Source organism: Brachionichthys hirsutus, chromosome 7, assembly GCF_040956055.1.
Source record: "Brachionichthys hirsutus isolate HB-005 chromosome 7, CSIRO-AGI_Bhir_v1, whole genome shotgun sequence".
Classification (NCBI taxonomy): domain Eukaryota; kingdom Metazoa; phylum Chordata; class Actinopteri; order Lophiiformes; family Brachionichthyidae; genus Brachionichthys; species Brachionichthys hirsutus.
In genome coordinates, this window is record NC_090903.1 from 7,239,061 (window position 1) to 7,265,102 (window position 26,042).

General features: G+C 40.9%; 1 protein-coding gene across 1 annotated transcript in view; it reads right to left on the reverse strand.

Moving 5' to 3' along the window:
* The window catches only part of col19a1 (collagen type XIX alpha 1 chain), a 79,445-nt gene that overhangs the window by 38,700 nt on the left and 14,703 nt on the right, over positions 1 to 26,042 (reverse strand). The window contains exons 9-15 of the mRNA XM_068741175.1: positions 24,916 to 24,960; positions 18,832 to 18,894; positions 17,175 to 17,210; positions 16,003 to 16,032; positions 15,891 to 15,917; positions 15,340 to 15,384; positions 137 to 181 (exon numbers count right to left, since the gene is read on the reverse strand). Of these exons, the coding sequence (XP_068597276.1) occupies positions 137 to 181; positions 15,340 to 15,384; positions 15,891 to 15,917; positions 16,003 to 16,032; positions 17,175 to 17,210; positions 18,832 to 18,894; positions 24,916 to 24,960 (291 nt within the window). The remainder of the gene's footprint in view (positions 1 to 136; positions 182 to 15,339; positions 15,385 to 15,890; positions 15,918 to 16,002; positions 16,033 to 17,174; positions 17,211 to 18,831; positions 18,895 to 24,915; positions 24,961 to 26,042) is intronic.

The following is a 26,042-nucleotide window of genomic DNA, read 5'->3' on the forward strand; positions in this document are numbered from 1 at the left end:
AAAAAGCCAGAAAAAGAAAGGTGTTGCTGTCTTGTTCTCTCCAAGCTCTTTAGAGTTCACCTCTTCGCCTTAAATCAACAAGTAAACCGTCTGTGCAAGGTGTGTGGGTGTGTGTTTGAGTGTGAGCATCATTTACAGGTGGGCCTCTTGGTCCAGGCTCCCCAGTCTTTCCTCGTCGCCCCTACGGAAGACACACACACACAGAGAGACAAGATTAAGATGAGTGAGGATGCAAGGTGTATCTAGACATACATCCTGTCAGCAATTAAGGCGAGATAGCGACTCCTGTCGCTGTCTCTAATTTGCTTTTAATTAACAACAAGAAAACAGCTTAATTGCTGCCCCCCGTGTGGCCCACTAGTCTTTGTTCCCTCCTCTGGTTTACTGCCTCCTTTCCAGCTGTGTGAGTCCCTCAGTGCGTTAATCAACCCAGAGAGGCAGTATAGCAGCAAACAGGGCAGGCCACTCACTTGCTGTCCAGCTTTGCAAATCCAGGTCACAGCGATGCAACTATCTCAATTCTTTTTTGGACATTTTTTGAATTGCCTCACTGCTTAAAAAAATCTGACATCTTCATGAGATGTAATGCTATCTGAACCAAGCCGAACTTGTATAATTTACATCAAGAGGGTTTAGGTCCTCTGGAGAGATGAGGATGAAGCTCTTTGGATATCCTTACAGCGATAAATTGGCAAAAGCATCTCTGGCTATGTGTTATAAGTAGTGTCTGGTATTAACTGGCATTCACACACACGCACACACACACGGCGGCTGCAAAATCGGCTCAATTAAGAGATTCTAATACTCTGGCCAATATCAATTCACTGTACAGAACCGTAATCAACGGCAGAGGCACGAGACAAAGGGGATATCTCTATTTCGGCTAAATGTGATTACCTCATTCTAATAGGAGTTTTATCATCCGACACATTTTCCATATTGAAATATTTTCTCCTACTGTATGTCAGTATGGGTGAAACAGAAATTATACTTCTTGCCTCCACTGAACTAGCGGCTGTGCAGATCTGTGGAGAGGAAAGAATCAGTGGTTGCCAAGAGAAACGCAGAACATCACAACGCAACGCCTCCGATTCCTCCCTCTGACACTCCATGTTTGCAGGCTTTGATTAACTGGGTCGAATTTGACATGTGTAAGGAAGACCAAGAAGTACGTCACTGAGAGATGTTGCTTATAAGATAGCGCCGTGTGCATTTCTCTGTTTCTAGTCAACAGAATAGAGGATTACGACAACAGAAGAAAGCAAAGTGTGGTATCGTAAATATGAACCTTATTAATGACACAGTGGATTCAGTGTGTGCTTCCTCATGGGAGCTATGTGCTGCTGTTTGATACACTGGCATTGCCTCGGTCGGCATCTTTTGATCATCGTTGTTAATGTAGCTCGGAGGCTGCACATGGTTTTAATGGCAATGATTGAGCACTACGTAGAGAAGAGGTGCACAATGTCAAATGTGTTGATGTGCAGGAGCAACACCTTAAAACTTTGTAATATTTACCTTCAGTTTTCTGACATCCTGATAAAGTAAGAGTAACTTATTGAAATCTGTTTGATGTTGAATACAAAGTATTCACTGTGGCTGCAATGTTTAATTTCGAGGAACATGGACAGTTATTGTTCCTTCACTTTTTTCCTTACTTTTTCCTCTTTCCCTGATAATGAATAGACTGACTTTGAATTATTACCTACTGAAAAATAGATCAGAGTGTTTGTTTTAGCCTCAGCCCTTTCTCCCCTGAAGTAGACAACAAAAGAAGATTACATAGATAAGTAATTTAGCTAATTAATATTTAATTTGCTATCATTCCAAGCAGGTCATTAATTATGCAGTTCTCAAAATTATTTCTACACATTTCTACCTAAATATCTTTTAACCCTCCGGGCGTCGGCAAATTGCAAATGAAAAAGTGGATTTGAGTTCAGAACAGCTAACTGGCAATCTGGAGTTAACTCCACGTTGCTAAACGTAGGCCTGAAGATTATTTTCATAACTGCATACAAGTTCCCAAATTATTATTTTTTATTAGCATTTCCTTTCCTACCATTTCAAAAACTATAATTGTGTCATATATTCACTATAGAAACACTAGAAACATATTTTAGCCTTCGACTGCTGCCTTTATTCGTGGATTTACACCCACTTGTCTGTTTATTATATACGGCCCTTTAAAATACATGCTTGAACAAAAGCCCTAGTATAAATCCTAATGTTAAGGTGATAATAAGGCTTCGTTGGAAGGGTGCTAAATCAACGTTATTATTATTTGGAGACGACAGTTTGTGTTGCTGAATTTAGAAGTGCTTTTTATTTCTATTCAACTATCTCTAATTTACATAAATTAGGTGGATGCACCTCTCAGTATGAACTTTTTGTATCTTAGTGTAGATTAACATCGTCTCCTTTGATGATGGATGATGTTCATTCTTTCCCAGAAGAGATTATGGATCAGTTTGAAATTTGACCTAACATTGCAGTCAATGGAGCTTCACAATTTGTCTCTCAATATCTCGGTTGATTATTGACTGATGTTTGTGGAATTTGATAGTCATGTAGGGTGGGGACCTCTCTCACCACCGAATTTTATCCGGATTGGATCCAGAAAAAATATTTGATTTTAACATTGACATATCAATTTATGGATTCAAAAACCACTTAAAAATACACAAACTCTGATTCATTTTTACTTTTCATGGTTGGTGAATAAAGATACCAAGAACAATTTATAACCTTTTGATGATGATCCAGATCACCATGTGGACAGTGTAAATCTAATTAGGAGGGGAATGAGCTGCTCGGCGGAGGTCTGCACTCCCTGAGTGCTTTTCTAATTTACTTCGTCTTTTGTTTACTTATTTATTTTACCTTATACAGCTGGCTAGCAAAGCTATTAGAGGAGATTGTGTGTTAATTTGCAAAGGAACTTTAAGATTCATAGGAATAAATGTGCCAAACATATTCTCTCTATCCAAATAAAAAACACCAGATGACCCTGGCCACTTAGTACACCATCCCCATCAAATGTCTTCACAGTGACAAGAAATAATTACTCCAGAGCAAAGCAATCATCCCAATTTGCACTCAGTTGACTTCCCAAAATGAAACAATTGCCAGCGATTACTGCCTCAGAATAACCCTGGCTGTGAAACGTTTAGATTATTGAGATGCTGGCAAATACTGCTGCAACCACAAATCTCTGATTGTCAATGCAAAAGTGACCTTAAATGTGTTTATGAATAAATAAACTAACTTATCAAGCATTACTAGTCATGCATTAATAGCCACTTCAAAATATGAATATTGAAGTGCTGAACAAGCTAAAGAATTGAATTGCATATAACACATGCTCCTTTCTGAGACCTCGATTCACTAAACACTCTTTCTAATTCATAGCTTAACCTTAGAGTCAAACATTTAGTAGAAATATTCATAGAAAGATAATGATAGTTTCTAGCATGCTTTTAATGTCATGCATTTGGGACTTTTCCATAGCTTTATTGCAGATATTTCATTTGACTTTTTTTCTGATAACGATGCTATAGACACAACACCAGAACACAGATTAGTACCAGAGGTGGCATGCAGTCTCTAGGCAACAAGGATAAATGAATATGGAGGATTTCAGCATCAGAAAAATGAAAGAGAGAAGAAAGAAAAAACATAGAAAGAAAGAAAGACAACACATGTTGGCAAACAGTATCTACAGATCTTTTCTTTCAACTTTTGTAATCTTTCTCCATCGCTAAGCTTTAATTTCTATTGCGTATCACATCAAACCTCTATTACTCTCCTCCCTTTCCTCTCAGCGGTCCTTTTTTTCTTGTCATCTCTCCTGCCTTCTCATGCTTCCTGTCATTTGCCCCGTTTCTCCGTCATCCAACTTTCGGCTCCTTTTTGGATCACCTCAGCTATCTCTGTTGCTATGCAACCCTCAGTGTCCTATAAATTTGACAACATCCTAGTGTTTGATTATTTTTTGAGCGCTGCAGTATGGATCCATCCTTCAGGTCATTGCACAAGATTTGGAGGGGTAGGTGAGGTAGGAAATGCGGGACAGGAGGGAAGGAAGGAGACAGAGAAAAGATGAAGGGATTTATTAGCAGAGAGTGGGAGTAAAAGATGAACTAGCTTCACTGCTAAATGAAAGATGGGGCAGAAAGATCAGACACATATTCACCACTTGTATTTCTCTGATCCATTCTAAAGCCTGCAAACTATTCACCAGATGGCTGAAAAGCACATTAATTCAATAAAAATGTTATTACAGTTAGAGAGAGAACACATGTCAGATAAAGTAAGGAGACTGACAGCACTTTTTTGAACTTCCAGTTTAATCCAGATGAATCCCAGCCTTTACTGGTGTCAACCCACAGAAGGTGGGTTCAATCCTGCAACACAATCCCTATCTGAGAGCAGAGTCAACAGCGACAGTGACACACAGCAGAGTCACTCATGTATGATGACTCCATAATCCTTAGGCCAAATGTCAACACGTTCCCCGAGACATTCCATGTCCGGCTTCCAATACAGGGACAAGAGGGTGGCAAAGAAAATGCGACAAATTCTTCACAATAAAGCTGATACGCTGCCACAAAACATAAGTCCCTGTCAAGAGGGGTCAATGGATAAGCCGAAAGAAATCACAGCATGAACCGACTCAAACCTGACACACACACAGCACAACATGGAGTATATATATTTTTCTCCTTTTACTTGCAGAGATAATTTTTTTATCGCATAAAAAGATGATATCTCATCTGCGACTTCTGTTAATCCACTTCTCTCAAAAGATAAGGGCCACTGGAGATCCAACAACATCAAATCCATTCTTCCTATTTTTTTTCTTCGATTCTCTACTTGACTGTGAATGCATCCCGATTTTGTTCAGATTTTGACTTATGAGCCACAATCATTTTCATGAGTTTCTGGCCACGACACCAGATGCATTCTGTTTCACTGTTGGAACCAATGGTAGCCATTAATCTATGGTGCACTGCTTCTTTTCTTTTGCTTGTGTGACACTGACATCCTGAAGGGAGAACTACATGACATTACCAAGTTGGTCTGCAACAATGTCATTCGGCTCACGGGAGGCCCGACCTTTTCCTGACGGAAAAACTCACTTTGCCACTCCCCCTCTTTCTGGCTGAGATGAGTCCTGTCTCCTTGTGGGGGACATGCACTCATGTCACCTGAGCCCTTTGTCAAACTGATGCGCTGCATTTAACTGGGACTGAGATTGTAGCTTGCGAGAAGCTGCTCTGTATTTGCATGGCAAATAGGTGCACCATCACAATGACTGCACGCCGCCTAACAACTCACACAGCAAATAATAATCCTAAAGTTGTTGTGTCCAAGGTGTACCCTGGTGGTATAGTGATGAGGCCAAAGACAGAAAAGTTTTAAAATAATGATATGGACACATTCTAAAAATACACATGGACACCGAGAAAAATGCGTGTCTACTTCCAGCTTGTGATTAATGGAATAAAGGACATTCCTAGCAGACACATTTGATCCCTTTGGTCCTTCGGTCAAGGCTAAAGTCACCGTGGAACATTTACGGGGTCCAGATTCAGACAACCCACAGGAAATGAGTCACTCTGGCAGCAAAAGCTCATTTATTATGTAATTAATTGTGAGTCATCCTTCCCCCATCAACCTTAGAGGCACGTTCGCTCACATATTAGCCCGGCTGTTTCTGGGCTAGCAGGGAAAGGGGACAAACATTTAGCAGATTTAAATCAGCTATGCAGTTTTATATACTGCAGATAAATAAATTCTCACTAAATCTGTTTCCAGCATGTCAAATCATCCATCAAGATGTCAGAGGTCAATATCGATTATACTGCCTGCTGGAGAAGTCATAAAAGACACTGCAGAGACTGCAGCCTCACCTGCTTCTGATTAAGCATCCAATTAGAGAGAGTGCAGATTCCCTACATCTGACTGCCCCCGCTGGATGCCATCTTAGGACACGGTGCAAGCTAAAAAAAAATTAAATAAAAATGCCTGCGCATCAGAGCTTGCAGAGATCCCTTGCACTTGGTAAAAGCCTCAATAAAATAGGATTTGTTCCAGTTGTTTACTGAGGGTTAAGAGGAGCGGCCGGGGCAGGAAGAGAACAGCAAAGCCGACAGCTGCCTGGCGGGGGCTCAAATGCAGCTTAGTATTTTTTCCCATTCTGACTTGCACACAGTGCTCTCTTTAACTCCAAGCCATCTAAATATTCAGGGACGTACAAAGAGAAGGCTGACACCGCAGTTGACTTCAGACACAGCTCAGCTGGCCAAGGTTGCACCTATAGTCTCTTGGCTGAAGCTTTCCATGAAAACCTTGCTCGCTGAGACTCAAACACGGATCCCCTGTGCCTCAATGGTGATTTGTTCACATGCCACTAGATGGCAAACTAGCTTCATCGCAAATTTCTGCATGTGTAGGGGGGCGCAGAATGAGGCAACTGTAAGCTCTCCATGAGAGGAGAAAGATGTTCTAAGTGCATGAATATATGATGTGTGTTGGGTAACATTCCTAATTAGGCAATCTGGCAATTAGGCACCGAATACCGCGATGGAGATTTTTCTGTTGAGGGCTTACAACGATGAGTAGAAGGCGCTGTATGAGAGTGAGGAGAGAGGCAACATTTTTAACACCACATTATGCCTCCTTTCAACAGCTAAACAATACAAAAAGGCACACAGGTGGCATCACAAGGGAAGCCAGATGTACGATGCAGCAGATAAACGCGTCGAAGGACCATTATGGAGCTATTTCAGCAAATATCAAAATCATACATCCACACAGTATAAAAATTCTAGAGGCAAAGGCAAACATGGGGGGGGGATTCATGCAGGGGATGTCTTTGGAAACTAAGCCAAGGCGGTCCCAGGAGAGCCTGAGAGTAGCTCTTTACAACAGCCACGTCTCTACCACAACTTCAGCCATGAGTTTTAAGAGCTCATTGACTTTAACAACTCCTAAGGAGAGGAAAAGGGGCTCATGATATGATTGGAATTTGCATTTTTATGTGGTGAAGAAGATAAATCTATATTAAACCAAGTGCGCAGCTCTCACCCATCAGCTGCATGTCTCTGCAGTGTCTGCATGTAGCCTAAGCCAGCTATTGCTTTGGCTCCTCTCTAGGTTGGCGTTGCCTCTTGAATGTTCTCATCTCCTAATGGATGACGCTATTAGTCTTGGCTCTTGGAAATTTCACAGTCTCATCTGGACTGTTGGCCATATTATTCATCCAGAGCAGATTGCTCCTGCCGTGTGTTTACTGATAGAGCGTTTCATTAATGCATTATCCAACGAGTGAAAAGGAAAGGCAGAAAATCTACTTTATAATAAACCCTGGTTCATTTTCCAAACCAAATATTTGAGGTCAGAGAGGATACTCTGGTATGATCCATAAGGGTGCACATACTGAGCGCTTGCAGCCCTCGGCAAGTCTTGTGCTTCATATCACTCACCATGCATAACAGATTACACTGAGGTCTCACACATTACCATCTGCATATCAGGCCACTTTAAATGTGCTGCTTGCTGGCATGCCATTAAAGTGGACACAGATGAATGTATCTAAACTGGTTGCAGGCCAGATGACGGTGTGAAGAATCAGAATATGGATCACAGGCTTTAAAGGTTTGCTGTTAAAGGAACAGTTCGTTCAAATGTTTCTAAATTTCAGTCTACTCAATGACAATGGAATGCCATGCAATATTTCTGAATCTGTCAAACAGCCGTGGAAGTACCCAGCAAACCGCTGTTACAGTGTTCTTCCAAATTTATCTCAGACTGCAAGGATATAAAGAAAAACAAAAAAATGTATTCCCTTAACTATTACATGATGCACATTCAAGGTTGTGCATCATCACCAAAGATGTTGGCTGCACTTTAAGAAGTTATAGTAAAGATGTGGGCTTTAACAACAACAACTTAACAACTTAGGATCTCAGGGCTGCTGAAGTATAAATGTATGGAGTTATTTTTATTTTTTTTCAAATCTTTTAAAGCAATATTCTTCAGTTGTTGAGGAGAATGTTAGAGTTCCTACAGTTTGTTCTGCAGAATAAAGTCGCTTTCACACCAGCACTGTTTGGACCGCTTTAAACAGACGAGAGTTTGTTTCCTCGGATAGTCCGCTTTGTTTGGGCAGGTGTGAAAGCTCATCTGGACTCTGGTGCGGACCAAACAAGGGAGCCCTGGTTCGGTTCGTATACGGTGTGAAAGCTCACCGGACCAAACACAGGGCCAAATGTATGTAGTAACACTATACACAGTGCATCTTGGGTGGAGGAAGCACTCCAAATCAAAACAAACATGGGAGAGGGAGGGATTTCCCCTCCTACTTTGTCCAATCAACGAGCGTCCCTTTCAACCATGCAATGCTGCTCAGAATGTTCGGTCCGCTTTAGAAATTAGAGTGTGAAAGCAAAACCGAAACAAGTGATAAATGCAACAATGTTGCGACTTTCAGCTCCCCAATCAAACCGGAGTTCTCTTGGTTAAGTGTGAAAACGACTTAAGACACTTCACCAAACCTTTTTGATCGACATGGAGAGCAAAACATTCCTTTTTTGGTGATCTTCTCCTTTAAAGACAACCTTCCTGACCAGCTTTCGCCTTCCTGGCCTCTTGTGCCTCTCCTCAACCAAGGACGAAGCAGACATCAATCAAGCTTACTCAGGGGGGGCGGGGGGGGGCAAGCCTCCAACCAAGCATCATGGACCTAAAATGGCCATTTGAAGGTATATGCATGCTCAGCATTGCTCTACCACTGTCTCCATCTTAAAATAACATAAAATAGCCATCCGAGTATCTCTGTAGATTAACAGACCGTTGGAGCCAATGTGCGGATGCCTGAGGCCAGTGTTGTGGGCTTTGAAGCTAATAACAGTCACCAAAGCCACTCTACTGACATAACTCAAAGAGACAAGAGACTTTCGGTCCTCTACCCTATGAGCGACATAACACTGCTGGAACATTTTCACGCGTTGAGACAGTTAAAGTGGACGGCAGGCCCTGATGATTTTTAATGCTGCAGCATCATTGTCACATATACTGTTGACCTAGCGCAGCTCTGTCTCCTGAGAAAGTCATGAGGGTGGAGATGTGAGAATGAGGTTCATATTCCGGCCCACTATGTACCTCGCTTGATCCTCAGAGGATGTGTTGACCTACATTACCCTTTGCTGAACGCAGGCTTTTTAAATGTTTGCAACTTACAGAAATGAACACAGTAATTATAAAAGCCAGTGAACAATGTGTGATCAAAGCAGCGCGCTCAAAGTCTTGCCCCCTGCATTCATTGCTGTAATTAAGTGGCTGGTTAATGTGTGTTTGTTCTGGACACCCTTTGATGTAACCATACTGGGAGCTCTCTGGACAATACAAGAGTCCATCAGATAAATCAAAGCTATGTGAATCTGTCCTTGCATGGGCCAAAAACATCCTTCTATGACCCTCCTCTTTTCCTACTGGACTCAAATGTGAGACCTTTTCATAGCCAATCAGGCCAAATCTTTGTTTCATCCTCCCTCCCAATGCACTTGACATTGTCAAGATTAATTGCCTTGTGCACTGGGCAAACATGTTCCTCCTGGTGTAATAGAGGCGTGGATTCTGGATTACCTCAGTATGCATTTGGACAGAGAGGAAGGAAGAGAGAGAGAGAGAGAGAGAGGAATAGCCTATTCCATTTTGTTCAACTAAGGGTTAACAAATCATCTCCTGCTTGTAAAATCTCACAGGGTGTAAATCTTACCATAAAATCTCAGCTGTGATCCCTGCTGACCTGTAAATTCCTTTCTCCGTGTCATTTCCGCCATTGAGCCGCAACAGCTCGGGCCAAACCTGTAACTACGTATCTACATACGCTACTGCATTTAAGCACTGCGTAAAGTCTGCAGTCCATCAAAAATATGGGTTTTATGTGAGCCTCTACAGCCGCATACCTAATGCATGCTTTTACGTTTATATGATACCATTTTTTTTTAAATGACTAAAGATATACCATGTGAGTCAAGGTGACACATTCCTTCAAAAAAAAAAAAAGGATGGCCTCAACTAACTTTCGAGAACATTAAGTTCCGCAATATTGATTTTAAATTGTAACACCTGGTCACATATACAGTATAATATTCTACAAATGAGTGACATATCAGCTTAAAGGTTGTTTGGCTCTTAAAAAAAAAATGTTTAAAGGAGAAAGCCTCAATCAGAGAGCTGCTGTAATTGCATGCGTTTACTGCATCACCCAACTAAGTAGACGCTTCCTATGGAGAACTTCTGGCAGGAAGGTAGGTTTTCCTCACTGGGGACTCGTTACTTAATAATCTCACCCTGCAGGTGCTCTGGTAGAGGACAACAGTTTGCTACACACTTGCATCGCTGTTCATATCAGCCTCCATCTATGAAGCGGGAAAACGCTGCCAAATGTTCCAGACCCCACCAGATGAATTACAGCTTCTTTCTCCATCACTGTCACTGCCTGTTTTGGTCTCTACAGACACAGATTGATCCAAATGAACACGAGCCAAGTCCATCAGGTATAATAGGAATATTCTATACACTGCGCTTGCCCAATTACCTTAAAACAACATTTGCTCAGCTCTGTAGAGAAGAAGCATCTAAATTCCAGTTCCATTTGGTTTTGGGGAATGGCATGCTGTTTCAGACCAAATTGAGTTAACTGCGTAATGAGTATACAAAGGTTTCACTTTAAATTAGATGAATGTCATTATATCTGAGCTGACACTAATGTCTCGACCCCACTGCGCCAGCATTTTGTCATCTAACACAGAGTGCTGGCGCTCCATTAAAAGGATTCCTCACTCCATGTGTGACACATGTGCATATTTAAACACAGTCCCATGAAACGCACACGTTTGATGCTTAGTGAAAGTAGCCTACCATTTTTAAGGAGAGGAAATGGTAAAATAGAGAGATCAATTGATACGAGTTGTCTAGAAGAGGACGCAAGTCGCATCCAGCAGACAGAGAACCTTTAAAATACTTTGGAATAAAGGAACAAAAATAGGCCTTTGCCACTGTTGGTCAGGACTTTTAGACAGCTGTCTTAGTCTTTCAACACACGGCTCAAGCATAAAACGTAAACACCACTCTTCTACTTCCAAAACGACAGCTATTACCTCCCTCTACTCAAGAAATGTGACCAGGCCAAGTTGCCAAGCAGCAGAGAGACAGACGATCTCTGTTTGGAGCAGATTGCATTCATATGATTTTTTTAAGAGTTGGCGCAGCTGTTGCAGATGTGAGTTACTGCACTGCAAATCTTTGAGAATCTAAATGTGCCTCTGCCCTACCGATGCTGATGTGCACTGATCTGAGGCTGTTCTATGACGCAATCTAAAGTGATGACAGCGGACGAAGACGCAGACTCATAATCTTTTAGCATTACTCCATCCTTACCGTATAACTGAAGGAAAGTTTCTTCATGGAGATACTGTATTCCTCTCAAACAACCAACAAACAAGCATGAAATGGGAAATATAGAAAGTTCTTTTGGCAGCGCCTTTTGAAACTAGTAACTCTCATGCATTGCACATTAATTATAGTTGTAGCAGTATTGTTTTTTATTATCTTATCTGTAGCATGGATATCTTCCAGGTTACAAGTTTCTGTTTTCTTTCCACAGGGTCATTTAGTGTGGCCTCACAAGCAAGTTTCTTTCACATTCATTGTGATGTTTGTCCACTTATCTCATTGACATATATGGCGAGTATCTCAGGTGACACAATGTCTTCCTGCTGGATCCACAGCTGAGGCATGCAGACAGATATTTCTTATGAGAAACAGAAATCATTTTACATGAGAGACACACTGGAGACAATCTGAAGGCAGTCAATTGAAAATGTCACCTCTTACCTGAGAAGTAGATTCTTTCTTGTGCATCAAAGCTTTGTGAAATCTCCTCACCTCATGCAGAATAAATGGCACCTGAATTCTAATTACCGAGCTGCAAGTCACCAGTTACCTATCTATGCCAGCTACTTTACTCTCCATACAAATGTATGAAATGTATTAGCAACAGACCAGATATAAATTAATAAATACATAAATCATTAAGAGGATCTTTACTGCATAATTTATTGAAAAAGAGAGCACATCCGTAGACAAGTTGCACTGTTCTGCTTCCTTTAGGGGCTTGCTGGTGTTTCATAATTTCTGCACCAGCATAGCTATATGTAAAAAGAGCAAACACTGTGCATCTATGATACCCGTACATCTTCCAAAGCCAGCAATCCTAGACATAGTCGATGCCCTCAGCTGATTGAAGGGGGATTTTGACTGTCTTTATGTTTGTTTTCTTTGCATTCTGCAAAAATGCATAAAAGAAATGCGTGGAATATCAATATTTAGACACAATCTATTTATAATGCTTATGCAATGGTCCCAAAACATTTAATTAGAACCAATGCCTGTGCCTGTGTGTATGATGCAGTCACATTGCAAGTTTTTTTTTTTCAATGCAGGTACATTTATTCAGCTAATAAGGCTTAATGTGCTAGATTTAAACTCCAAAGCCCACCTTGTAATGGAGGATTTTTAAGGTAATTATTCTTTAATCCACAGGAACCTGCTACTATAGAGGCGCATGAAATCGTGCCTCCAGTAAACCCACTCACAACCCGTGCCAATGACTGGAGCAGTGTATGCTGGGAGGACTTGGCAAGACATGAATAAACCAAGCTTGCTGCGGTCTTCCTGTATATTTTGAATTTAAGGAGGCAGTATTATTTAATCAAGCATAGGTTTTCAGTTCTATTTTGAGCAGGTAAAAATCACGTCACTTGCTGCTTGTACAATGCATTTTGCCACACAATCCCAAATCTCTTTTTTATTATGTATACAATATTCGTATTCGTCGAGGGTGTCAGGCAGGTTTTTCTCTGCAATGCATACTGCATGAGTAACACTTATCTTCTAAAGGTCTACATATACAGATTCCAAGGTTCCTCCCTCCGGCATGTACCTCTTTTGCCTCCTCGACCTGTGTCATCCGGCGGCAGTCTACAATTGCAATGCGGCGCGGCGCACATCATTAAAGAGCTTAATGAAAATTTTAGCGCACCATCGTGAGGGGGATATATCCTTTTTACTGGTGCTCCCCATCTTCTTTTCTGAGCAGCTGTAATGTGCCACTGAATCCCAAAGTCCTACTCTTTGACTGCCATTCTGTGTCAATGCCATCTATAATAGATAAAACCAAGCCATTCACATTACTATTAATGGGAATGTGTAATGTGGGGGCAATACATTCCCATAAATTCCTAGACATGGTTGGACTGGCCCTTACCGCCACCCTGACAAACTGAGCTAGACATCAATCTAAGTAATAAGCTAAAAATCAAGATTCTGTGAATGTTAGACGAGGGGTCATAGAAGGCGCTTGGGTGACTGCCCTTGATATCCTGTCTTGCATATGTTGTTTGAAGCTCCAGTGCAAAAGCTAGATGATTCATTTTCTACAATGCCCTCCACTTCTCCTTGAAGTAAATCTAAATAGCTTAGAGTGCTGTATTTTTCCAGTTACAATAAATTGAAGCAGACAATGTGAAAGATGGTCTGGCTTGAATCTGAGGACTCGTGAAAGCTTTCCACCCCCGGCTATTACATGAAGGTTGCGAGAGTGGTCATCGCATGTCCTGATCATTTGTATAACGGCAATGACGCTTCGTGAAACTATCAAGTTGCGAGCATGAACAGAAATGGCTAATTGGGTAAGAGTCTCCTGCTGTTTCAGTCTGATAATTATACACGTCCACCTTCTTAAAATAGGCTGTCAACCTGCAGGAGCACAAGTTGGTCAACAAGTCTGAAGCCACACGTGACTTCTAAGGCTAAGAATAAGTATCACATTAACAGTCACCATGAAGTCATCAAAGACTTGATATTAATAGATAAGAACTGTGTCTTCAGCAGCAACAACAGCATGAGCCTGAAGTGACCGGTTTTAAAACCCTTCGGCAATTTCACCTCAAAAAAACCCTCAAAGAATCCTTTAGAGTGAGAGATATTCCAGCTCCAAAACACGCCATGAAGCCACAGCATCAAGCAAAGGGTACGTTTTCTATTTCCTCAAGCGCCATTATCACTCAAATATTCAAAATAAAAGTGCTTGTCAAAAGAATAGTGCAAACTATCACTGATACATCTAACAGCTTCGACGCGCCATCTGGTTGGGTATGTAATACCTCGTTCATGAGGAAAAGTGAACAACAAACAACAAAAGACATCCGCACCAGCCTCTAAGTCCAATTTGGTTCACTGTGACTACTCTTCGTCTCAATAGATACTCTCATTTCATTGCATTGTGGGAAATGATCCACTGAGAAATGAAATAGGTCATAAATTCTTAATGTTATTTGAGTATATTTGAGTTTGAATGTACTGATACACAGACGAGCTGAATCCCTGACGCTGGTGTCCAGATGTCTCAACTATTGTCTTATGCTTCATCCGACAAGGACATTTTCATGACCTACTTGTGGGTCCTCTGCAGCTCAATATGCTATATATTTTATAAGTTGCTGAAGCAGAGCCAAGTATTCTTTTGCTGCTTTATTACGATTCTCTGCAAGACAAACACGAATACCAAGTCATCTGAAGAATCTTTGCGTTAATCGCTGTGTGACAAGAAGAGGACTTCACAACTAGTCAATTCACATTAAGGATGAAAATGGACTCTCTTTCCACCTGTCCTTGAACATTTCAGCTGTGGCGCCAAAGAACAACAAAATTGGCTCAATATAACTCCAGCATGTTGACTGCTTGCTCATGTGAGAATAGTAAGCATGGGTTAAAAGTAATTTAACATTATCACTTGCAATTTTGTATTAGTTTCAACAAAGGACTTTGAAATCCAAAGCATTGCACAGGATGTACTTTAGATTTTTGACATTACTCAAGAAAGGCTGACGCATGTAATCCTGACCGGTTATTACAGTCAGAGCTGATACAGAAATAAATGTAGTTTATCTTGACTCAGGCCGTCTCTGCTCCAAATCAAGCCGTCCTCATGGGAAACGGAATACTTTCCACCTCAGTGACCCAGCGGATGCCATTCACGTTGTTAGTGTATTTGACCCTTTGACCACAAAAGCCATTCATTAATTGCCAGACCACTAGTCCACACCTCCATTTGTCTATTTGCAGGCTTCACAGATCATCATCACCCCTTTCCCAAAACAGCAACAGCCACTCCAGCTGCTGTTTGGCATTTCCCCTGGCCAGGTCCTCACAGTCAGCGGCAGCGAGCCGGGCCACACAACTGGTGGATTGTTTCGGTTTACTCACCCTTTTACCCTCTTTGCCTGGTTCCCCTGGCAACCCGGCTAATCCCTGTAGGAAAGACATGCATCATAGTGAATTGGGTGCTGTAATCATGTGCATTTGGCACTATAGGGAGAAATTAGGTTTAGTTTCATGTAAAAAACAAAAAAACAATATGCAGACATATGCTAGTGCCACATGTTCTTAGCAGACCATTGGATACCTAGTGGGCTGATGTGTGGTGATAGGAAACAGAGCGTTATCCTAGTTAAAGCCACATGAAGGGAGAGTGTACGGCTGCCGTTTCTATTTATACGTGTGAAGAGTTTCTAGGTTATTTCTCCATGATCTGCTGAATGTTCAATTTAGAGCTTCATTCTATTATTCTGCCCAACATCTAAAGTGAATCAAGGTTCATGCGGTGATGCGACTTTGTCTTGAAATTCTTGTGAAAGGAAATGTTTATGGTGCTTTAGTAAAAAAGCCATCTAAAATTTGCACCCACGTTCTGATTTCTTGGAGTGTGTATGTATATGCACAACAACAGCCGAGTCACTTGTTGATTAATTTATTACCTTATCTCCTTTGTCACCTTGAGGGCCCTGGGTACGGCAAATAAAGAATTATGTCTACAAAGCAGAAAACCAGAATTTTAAATGGAAAGCAATTTGAATGTAATCACAGTACCTGATCCCCTTTGAGACATTCACTTTCAACCTAGAAATGAGCAAACAACAGTCAGATCACTGTGGTTGCAAAAGCTTATGGATGGATGGATATTATTTATATACAGTTATATTCATATGCATCAACACTTTCAGTTATGTGATATTTATCCTTGGCTGCCATGACCTGTGGAGGCACCATGCACCACATCAGGAAGAAAGAACATGGAAAGCTCAAGAAATACCAAAGGCTAAAGGAAGAGCTCCCAGGCCTCTGGTAGAGGACCGTGCTCTCTCTCTCTATATATATATATATATATATATATATATATTACAAAAAGACTGACAACCTTAAATGTCTCCCTGTTAATACATCATTATTATCTATTTATTCACAGACGATTGTACACCGATTGTTGTCTCAGGAGCACAGGGTACACACATGGTTCTCGTTTTAGGCTGATGCCCTTGTGATGAATACCTAATTACTGTATATGACCGCCAACAACATCCCCTTAATCTCCAGTAGCCTTCAACTCACTGAGAGCATGTGTGTTTGCATCATTGCCCACACATATACTGCAAGTGTTGATATGTGACTATGCAAGCATGCGTGGCCCGTCTGCTCACATGCACAGTGCATTCAACTTGTGTGTGCGCTGACATGAGTACATTTGAGGCTTATGCTCCTTGTCCTCTGGATTTTACACGACCACAGGAGCTGCACCCAGGATAGCTGCTCCAATTGTGAGATAGAAACATACCGAGCACGGCGTAGTGCTTCTTCGGTGTCTGTAAATTGAAGATATCTGCAGAGACACTCACAAACCCAGTAAGTCCATGTCGAACCCAAGTAAGATACATCTTCTGTCAACCTCCCTCCCCTAAGCTTTGAGTCCAATTGTTCCCTGCCTGGCTGATCATGCCTGTCCCCTTTGGTGCTGAGGATGCCCGCTGAGCCCAGTCTATCTGCTCCATGTTTGACCCTTTCCCAGGTGATGGCAATGTAACACAGAGACTGCCTCACTTTCCGTCTCTGTGGGACAGCTGTTTCGACATTGTGTGTGTGTAGCGACTGGTAAGCCAAAAGCTGACTATTTACAACGCTCAGCCATTCGAGGTCACACTTGCATTTGTGCAGTTTAACGTTTCCAGGAGGTTTTATGATGCGTCAATAAAACGGCATGAACTTACAGTCAGCCCTGGAGCTCCAGGCAGACCAAGATCTCCCTGTGACAGGAGATAATAATTAGTGAACATTCCTAAATCTTCACCCATAAATCCTTGGTTCAGCCTAAATCACTATAAAATATGTATTCCTTGTAGATAGGTTGCCCTGAAGACTATACATATACAGAATAAAGCAGGATGAAACAAATATTATGTGCTACTGAGGGCTTTACGTGGAATGTACAGTATGACTGTGCAATGACTTTCATACTGTCAGACAACTGGGAGGTGGGTTGTTACTATTAATTAAAATAGGCCTTAAAATAAACACAGTCATAGTATATCACGTAGAAGCCTTGCAGCATTAATAATGGACAGGTATGATAACACTGCTTGGTGGCTGTGACATACAGACAGTCAAGAGGAGTCATATAAGGAAAGGAATAGATGTCTTTTGACACCATCGTAGCCCAATGTAAAAAATGGTCTCAACACACTGTCTGCCTCGCAGTATTTTCAGATAAAATTCATGCATCACTGTGAAATATTTTTGCATTTGTCTCCCATTTTCATCACAAACCAGCTCGACTCCAGAAGGCAATGTGTTGAGAATCTGTAGACTTTACAACTGGCGATACGTTTTATCAGATGTAGATGACGGGAAGGGCTTGCAGTTCATATCCGGTTTGTTGTCTAAATGAATGTCACAGCTAAAATATGTCTGCTATGGGATATTCATGGGACTTATTACTTTATGCTTACAAATCTGCCTCCCTCTGTCAGCTTCAATACTAACAAACCTACAGTCTTCCCCTCCCATCTGGAAAATAGGATAAAATACCCTGTGATTCGCTGTTGTCTTCATGGAAACGCACAGACCTCATTATAACTTCAAGGCTGGCAGACGGAGCGTTGCACCTACAATTACGTGGAGAGTTCTTCGAAAAGAAAACAATAACAAAAAAAGGCCCGATACGAGAGGAAAAATAAAAGGGTGAGAGATATGGCAACTAATTATGGGGGAAAAATAAATTTACATGGAAAATAATCCCAGTGTGGGATGAAAAGAAAAGACAAACTTTAATAAGACCAATATTTTTTTTTACTGCAATGCAATCTAACAATCTAATTCGTGTCGGTGATGTCAAAGAATAGACTTTAAGGGGGCCTGCAGATAAATAACATGTTTTTGCATCAAATTCTGCGGCACTTCCAGCTTGTCTTACCTCTCATTCTTATGAAACCCAAATATACACAACTGTTGGGTCCCTAATTATTCTAAATCAACAGTCAAAAAAGGCACCCAATATTTAGCAATGCACATTTTTGCCATAGGTAAAGATATTTTGTTGGGTATGTTGATTACAAACAGTGAGCCAATGAATATACAAATACAGAGAAGATACAAAACAGAGAGTGTAATATTTTATGAAAACCACTCTGAGCAGATCTCACTAAGTTATGATGGCAATAACACTATTCGTTAGCTCGCCGCATTTGGAGCAGCAATCAGCGGCGCGTCAAACAGATGGGCAACCTTGTAACAGCGACTGGGATAGCAGCTCATGAAAGGCAAGCGGATTCACTGACGTACCAGTTTTCATTTAAAAAAGAAAAAGAAAACTGAAAACAATTTTGGTGCAATCTGGTCAAAACCAGCGTGTCTGACTGGCCCACTCACTTTGATTCCTTTGGGACCAACTGGACCAACAGGACCAACTGGTCCCAGGTCACCTCTCAGACCCTGGGAACAAAAACATACGGCACATTCAAGTACCGGTACCCTTTTTACAGGTGAGGAATTAAAATATAGGTCTGGGGGAAAAAAAAACATTGTTACTGTGTCTCTGTTTCCAGACAGAAGACATGCACCTCATGCAGGTGTGAGATTCTCATGCTGTCACAGCCAATCAGCGGGATAAGAGCAAATCATGTCAGTCATTATACTGCATGTACCACATGCCTGCTGAGAGACGTACAACCAGCTGGTTTCACACTGTGTTTAGCGTCAGCACCTTCTCTTTTTTCCATTCGCTGCCTTTGGTTTAGCAAGGACGCGGATTGTCATTGCTTTTACACCTTGAAGCAAAGGACCTGGGGGAAGAATTGAGCTATGTTGGGTCAGGGCAAAGTCAAGCCTCCTGGTGGTGAAATGTAAAAGAAGGACAGCCGAGATAAAGAATGATGACTGATGAATGAGGCTTGACACATATCGACAGGCTAAATTTGCAGCAAGCCCTGTTAGGTGTGACACATTTGGGCCAGTAGCAGCAACTCATTGAAATAGGTTAGGGGGGGTATAAGCAGTCTGCAAAATGGCTCGAAAATACGGTACTTTGTCACGGTTAAATTTTGAGCTGCTAATGCTATAAATAGTGAATTGAATATCTGTAGAAGACGATTACATACCGTCATCACATTGAGCCCGTCTCCACCAGTTACTAATTCAACGCCTGTTCCCCCCAAACCTTAAATGAAACGCTATATTATGAACTCTTGCCGTGACATGACAGCGACGTTATTTTATCGAACTGTATTACCTTGTGTGAGCCTCAGACGCACACACACCCAGGGTCACTGATAGGACAGGCATCTCATAGCTGGACATAAGAGCCCAGCTCTTTATTTAAATCAACAGCTTATCCACGTTACGACAACGACTACTACTGTACTTTCTGCTTGTCCCGTCACAGCAAATCATCGTTCTCCACTTCACCCTGTCCTTAGAATCGTCCTCCCCAACACCAGCCACTCTCATGTCCTCCCTCACTACATCCATGCATCTTCTCCTGGGTCGATCTCTAGCCCTGTTCCCTGGCAGTTCCATCCTCAACATCCACGTTAATATTTCTATATTACTTTTTTTTCTTTCTAATAGCCATGTAGAATGGCATCATCTCTTCCATGACAAAGAATCAATGAAGTAAAATTGGTATACCAACTTGAAAAAAATATCTGAATTTGATCAAACATTTTCAATTTCCAGAATAAAATAAATTTGACAGCATGAAATATGTGAATCAGAACTAAAGTAATCAGATTTTCAGAACAATACTAACAATACTAATATTAGTCTGGAACACACAAAATAACCTCACACTGTTTAGTTGTGCTATACTCTGAATAAATTCAGAGATGTGGCTTTCATTAGTTTAATAGATAATATTTATGATCACAACAAAGATGACATTTCATATTTTCATTTTGTCAAAGAGCTTTAATTGAATTACTTTTGACTAAGAAAGTTATTTTGATCATTCATTATGTTAATTAACATTAATTATTTGATCCTGAGATAGCAAAAAGAGGTTATAAAGGAGCTAAAGAAGTGATTAATGTAATAACAAGTAATTGATGGTGTCCAAAAGCTAAATAAATAAATATAAATATATACATTCTCCTTTTTTAAAACCCCAAAACTCAGTAATTCTCAATCCTGAAATCATGCTCCTTTCGCTAAATCTCCACCTATGCAGACCTTTAAAATAGTAAAGGAAAAATACAAAGAAGAATAAAAAATAATAATATATTAGCATTTAAATAACTGCAAGACTAAATGTTGAGTTATTATTACATTGAAATAATGTCATTGTCATTGTTATATTAGTGGTGGAAGACTATACAACTGGGTTAATTTGTCTTCTTCATGCATCCATTCATAATTTCATTATTTACCTATTTTTACATTTTTGTAATATTGATTTGAGTTTCAAAAACGACACAATAGTTTTAATGTATTGCATGAGATAATATGATTTTAAAATTCAAAATGAAAAAAATATATTAATCGGTTAAATGTAGTTATCAAAGCAATGAGTCAGATTTTCATCTGATCTGCACTATTCAATTATTAAATGCTGTATGTTGATGATTGTCCCTGAAGTACGAGATATATAATGACCCCTTAAGGGACCACATTGTAAAAAGCATCCCCCATTAGACAACTAGCCTATTTAAGATACTGTCCTGCTGTCTAATGGACTCATTCCTGAGCCCACTGGCCCATTTCAGGTACACAGTGACATGGAGGAGGTCAAGGACTAGAGGGGATGGATGTATTGTTATCTTTTTTGCAAGCCAAGGGCTTTGCTGTAATAATAGTAAAAAGACGAAGGAAAGGAGAAGGAGCTGGGACTCAAATGCGGCTGGCTCTGTGGCTGTAATTCCTGCAGCACGAGTTCAGAACACTGTGGGGAGCTGTGGACACTTGGCTGCTAATTACACACACTACTGTGCCTCGTCAGTCCTGTAGCGGTGGGGCTACACCGCTACAGATAATCTGGCAAGTCCCCAGCACAAGACAACTAAAGCAATCAAGTAAAACAGAGCCAGAGAATCAGGATGCACAGTGCCGCCTAATTACATTTACTTGTACCTTTTCCCAAACAGGTCAGTGCTCTTGTGTGACAGAGGTAAAAAAAATAATTGCCTGTTTCACTTGTGCACGACTCAATTATTGCAAGAAGGCTTTGGCCTCTTGTGTGAGTGGCTAAATTAAAAGTGTAAGATGTAGTAAAGGTTCGGAACTTTCTGGTGGGTAAATGTAATGCCGAATGACAGGCCTTTAAAGCTCCGCGGAACAGGATCTCTGACTAACACTGATATCTTGAGTGGCGGCCTACAAATGCCAGGGAGGTTACAGTGGGAAATGCCTTCTGCGACTTTCCATTTACTCAGCGATACACCACCACACGTAGTCTGGTACAAGACCAATGACACTGACATTCAGTGTAAGAGTAGAGAGCTTATTAGCATGTCTACTATATGTTTAAACATAAACGGCCATCGTATGATGACAGAGTGCAGTACACTGTCATAGCTCTTTTAGTTTAGTGCATATCATGTTCTATCGCTCCACTGAGAAGCATCGCACAGAGCTGAATGACATATATTCACAAACAACTTGGATTACCTACAAGATAAGGAGTGCCCTCCTTTCTGTCCCTCGGGACGTGTATCTGCAAAACTATACAAGATCACATGCTCGTATGTAGATTTCTGTCGTCTCAGGTGACTACTCGAGCTTTAAATAAGACACGAGCTTTAAAAACGGAAGATGAGCTCATTGCAGTAAAGGGACACATCGGGTGACAGAGTCCGGTGGTCACAGTAAATAGGTTAACAGAAATCATCGAGCAATGTGAACCAACTCAAACACCAAATATGAAATCACATTCATCCATACATTTTTTATTGTATGATTTTGTATGTGTAATGCATGTGTAATGCAATGCAATGCTACAAGCATTCTTTCAGAAACGCACACACACAAAAAAGTCTACATCTGCATTCCAGATGTTTCAAAAAAATAAAAATAAATCTGGACTTCTGAGTCACTTAATTAATAATGCACAAATTAGATTAGAGTGTAAGATTAAAAAAAAGATTAGAGGGTAAGAATGGAGAGTTTTAATTAGAAGATCGGCTCAACTTCTCACTTCTCACTTAGGGAGGCACTAGGGATACTGGTTTTAATCCATTAATCATGCACAGCTTGATGCTCGCCGATGAGACATGAGGCACAGTGACCTCCTATCTTTTCATCTATGTTCAACCATCATATTAATCTATATCAAATACAAGGGTTAGGGCAAGAAATCAAATACATCACAGAAGCAGTCGAGAAGAGTAGTAATGAAAATCCCATCTCCGCATGATTTATGCTGTAATTTCACTGGTAGGAAGACGTGGGTTACATCTTACATCTAGTTGGTTCCCACGCAGTTTCCACAATGGCACACACAAGGATAATCTAATGTTTTGCATCGTTTACAAGGAATTATACATCTACCTGTGCTTGTGGAATGCAATGCAAGTGTGCAAGCGCTCTCTCTCTTATAGAGATATTTTCATATCTCAGTAATCATATATTTTCATGTCGCCAAAGGTTACCAAATGACAGGAGAGAGGGTTGGTGAGACTGAGGCACGGTCGGTACATTTTGGAGATCAGGTTATCGTCTAAAAATGTCCCTTTTCCACAATACTTACTGTAAGTGGACATGTGGAAAATCCTAAAATAGAGTTAGCAGATCAAATACATAAAGATGTGAGAAAAACCTCAACAGTGGTTCAGACCATGCTTCAGACTTTCAGGCGCAAAAGTACCTTAAGCGCTAGAATATCATCACATCAATGAATGGCTGACTGGAAAAAAGAATATCTTGATGCCAGAAAAAGATGTATCCATTCTTCACCAATATCCATTCATACAGATGGTAGACCCCCGCCCTCCCATACAGATGGTAGATCCCTGCCCTCCCATACAGATGGTAGATCCCTGCCCTCCCATAGAGATGGTAGACCCCCGCCCTCCCATACAGATGGTAGGCCCCCGCCTTCCCATACAGATGGTAGATCCCTGCCCTCCCATACAGATGGTAGACCCCCGCCCTCCCATACAGATGGTAGATTCCTGCCCTCCCATACAGATGGTAGACCCCTCCCTCCCCAGACATAGCTGAGCTCGTTCTGGTGTCCAGATGACACCAAATGGTGACTTCTTGAAAAGTTGGGAGCAGCTGCTTTTCTTGGAGAAAAAAAATATCTCAGTCTTTCCATAGTGACCTCGCTTCCAGCTGTTTCCAGTTTATACACCACTGATGTCCGGTCAACCGGAGGCCAAGGTGAACCAGTCAGCAAAGACAGAAGGGCTGTTCTTGTTTCTGGACAGCAGCAGCACCAGTCACAATGGATGACAGAAACATACAAAGCCTGACCCAACCAACCGTGTACGCTGTGATTCTTTTACTACCGTTTGTCAGTTCCAATTAGATTGTTTTGCCTTTCAGATTAAAAATTAAAATAAATCTGATCACATTTAGTCTTCAGCAAATATTTGCAAAGCATCAACTGGATTTTCAAGCCACCATTAGCTACTTACCTCACATAAAAGCGTCAGAATAAATTGCTTTTACTTATGTATTTATTTTACAGCATTATATCAACTTTCTAGATTATTTAATGACTTTCTCAAACTTGACTGAAAACGTAGCGAATTTATAATGAGCTGCCTTACATCTGCTAAATAAAGCAGATAGAGTACTTCTATTGCACTCTGAACGCAATGCTCGTTTCCGTTCACATGCTTGTGCTGGTTTCTCTTCTAATCTCTCTCAGGGTTACAGTGAATGCAGGTACAGCAGGGAGGCTGATTTCTATGGCAACTGTTGGACAACTCAAGAGGGTGATGGTGATGAAAAGAAGCCTGTTTATTAAGCACTTTTAAAGTGACCATCTGCACAGCTACAACCTCCTGACCTCCTGAGGCTGGCAAACAAGAGATTTAGACACCTTCTTTGATTTAGCAAACAATTTAAAGTATTGTGCTTTAAATTAAAAAGTATTGTGATTTTACTCCAAGAATAATAATGATTAATTCCTAAGACATCTGTATGTTCATGTATTACTTTACATTACATACATTAGTCTCATCACCTGAGCAAGATTTATATGCAGGCAATTAAGTTTGACCTGAAGTGACATAGAAAGGGCTCAGTGCTATTTGAAAAATTAGTTTTGTCTATTAGTATGCCAAGCCTACAACAGAATACATATCAATTAATTTCAGTGCAGAAGGACATTAGGGCTGGAGCACACTCAGATATGACAGGCACCTGAAAACAGCTACACAGAAAACTGGGCTTCTATCCCCAGGCCATCACACAGAAAATGAAAAGCCTATAAGAATTGATTCCCTGACGAAACTAGATCTGGCTGATGTGCTATGTATGGAATATATGTCTGCTGGAGATAGTAGTCCTTACCTTCTTCCCATCGATTCCCTTTTGCCCTTCTAATCCAAGTTCCCCCTGCAATTACAAAATGGAAAGTTAAAAAGGCAAAGAAAAGACCCTTCAAAGTTAATGCTTTAATAGTTTTTTTTTTTTTACCCTTACACTCAGGAGGATTAAAAAAAATGCAAACATTCTTCAGTATCACATTCCTGAAAGTTATTGAAATCAAACAGACAAGAAAATTGTAATGCAAAATAATGGAGGATCAGAAAAGCTTTTTGTGTTTCATAAATGACCAGATTTGTATTAAACAAGACAATGCTTTTATTAAATGCTCTCATACCGCTTCTTTTTATAAACCTCACTCGAGTCAAGATAGATCAACAGTATTTATATATCAAAAATCACAAATTTGACTGATCGCCACGGAGTCTTTATTCAGATACGAAAAAGAAAGTGGGAGCCTAATCCTCACCCTCCTATCAATACATCCATTTCCTTGTAGACGAGACAACCTCAATCGTCTCATCTACAGCTGCTTTATCTGCCTTAAGGGTCACTGGTGTTGCTGGAGTCTATCCCATTCCCAGCTGACTACTAGCGAGAGGCAAGGTGCACCCCGGACTCGTCGCCAGCGCATCCCGGGGCCCCAGATGGACAGACAACCACTCATGCGCACACTCAAATCCGTGAACAATTTTGAGTAATCAATTCACCTAAATTTGCATGTTTTGGGAGGTGGGAGGAAACCAGAGAACCCGGAGAGAACCCACGCGGACACGGGGAGAACGTACACATTTTGTTGGTTGTGTCAAATGTGGCAATATCGCTACCCACTGCGCCACCGTGCCTTCTAACAGAACCACGCATTTATCCCATCTATAGTCTGAAATGCAACAGCTCCATTTTTGGTGACTCTCTTCCATCAGATTTCATGAAAATCTGTAAAATATTTGTTGCGTTGCCCCAGCATCAACAACACATCATTCTATACGAACAATCAAACTAATAGTGACTAAAATGTGTTTCTGAATTCTAGGGACGCGTATTCATGTTCAACGAGTCAAATTATGAAGGTCACACAGCAGTAACGCTTTTAAGTGCCAACACGACTGGGAAAACTGAGCTGGTTTGGCAGACATTTGTCTCGCTGTAAA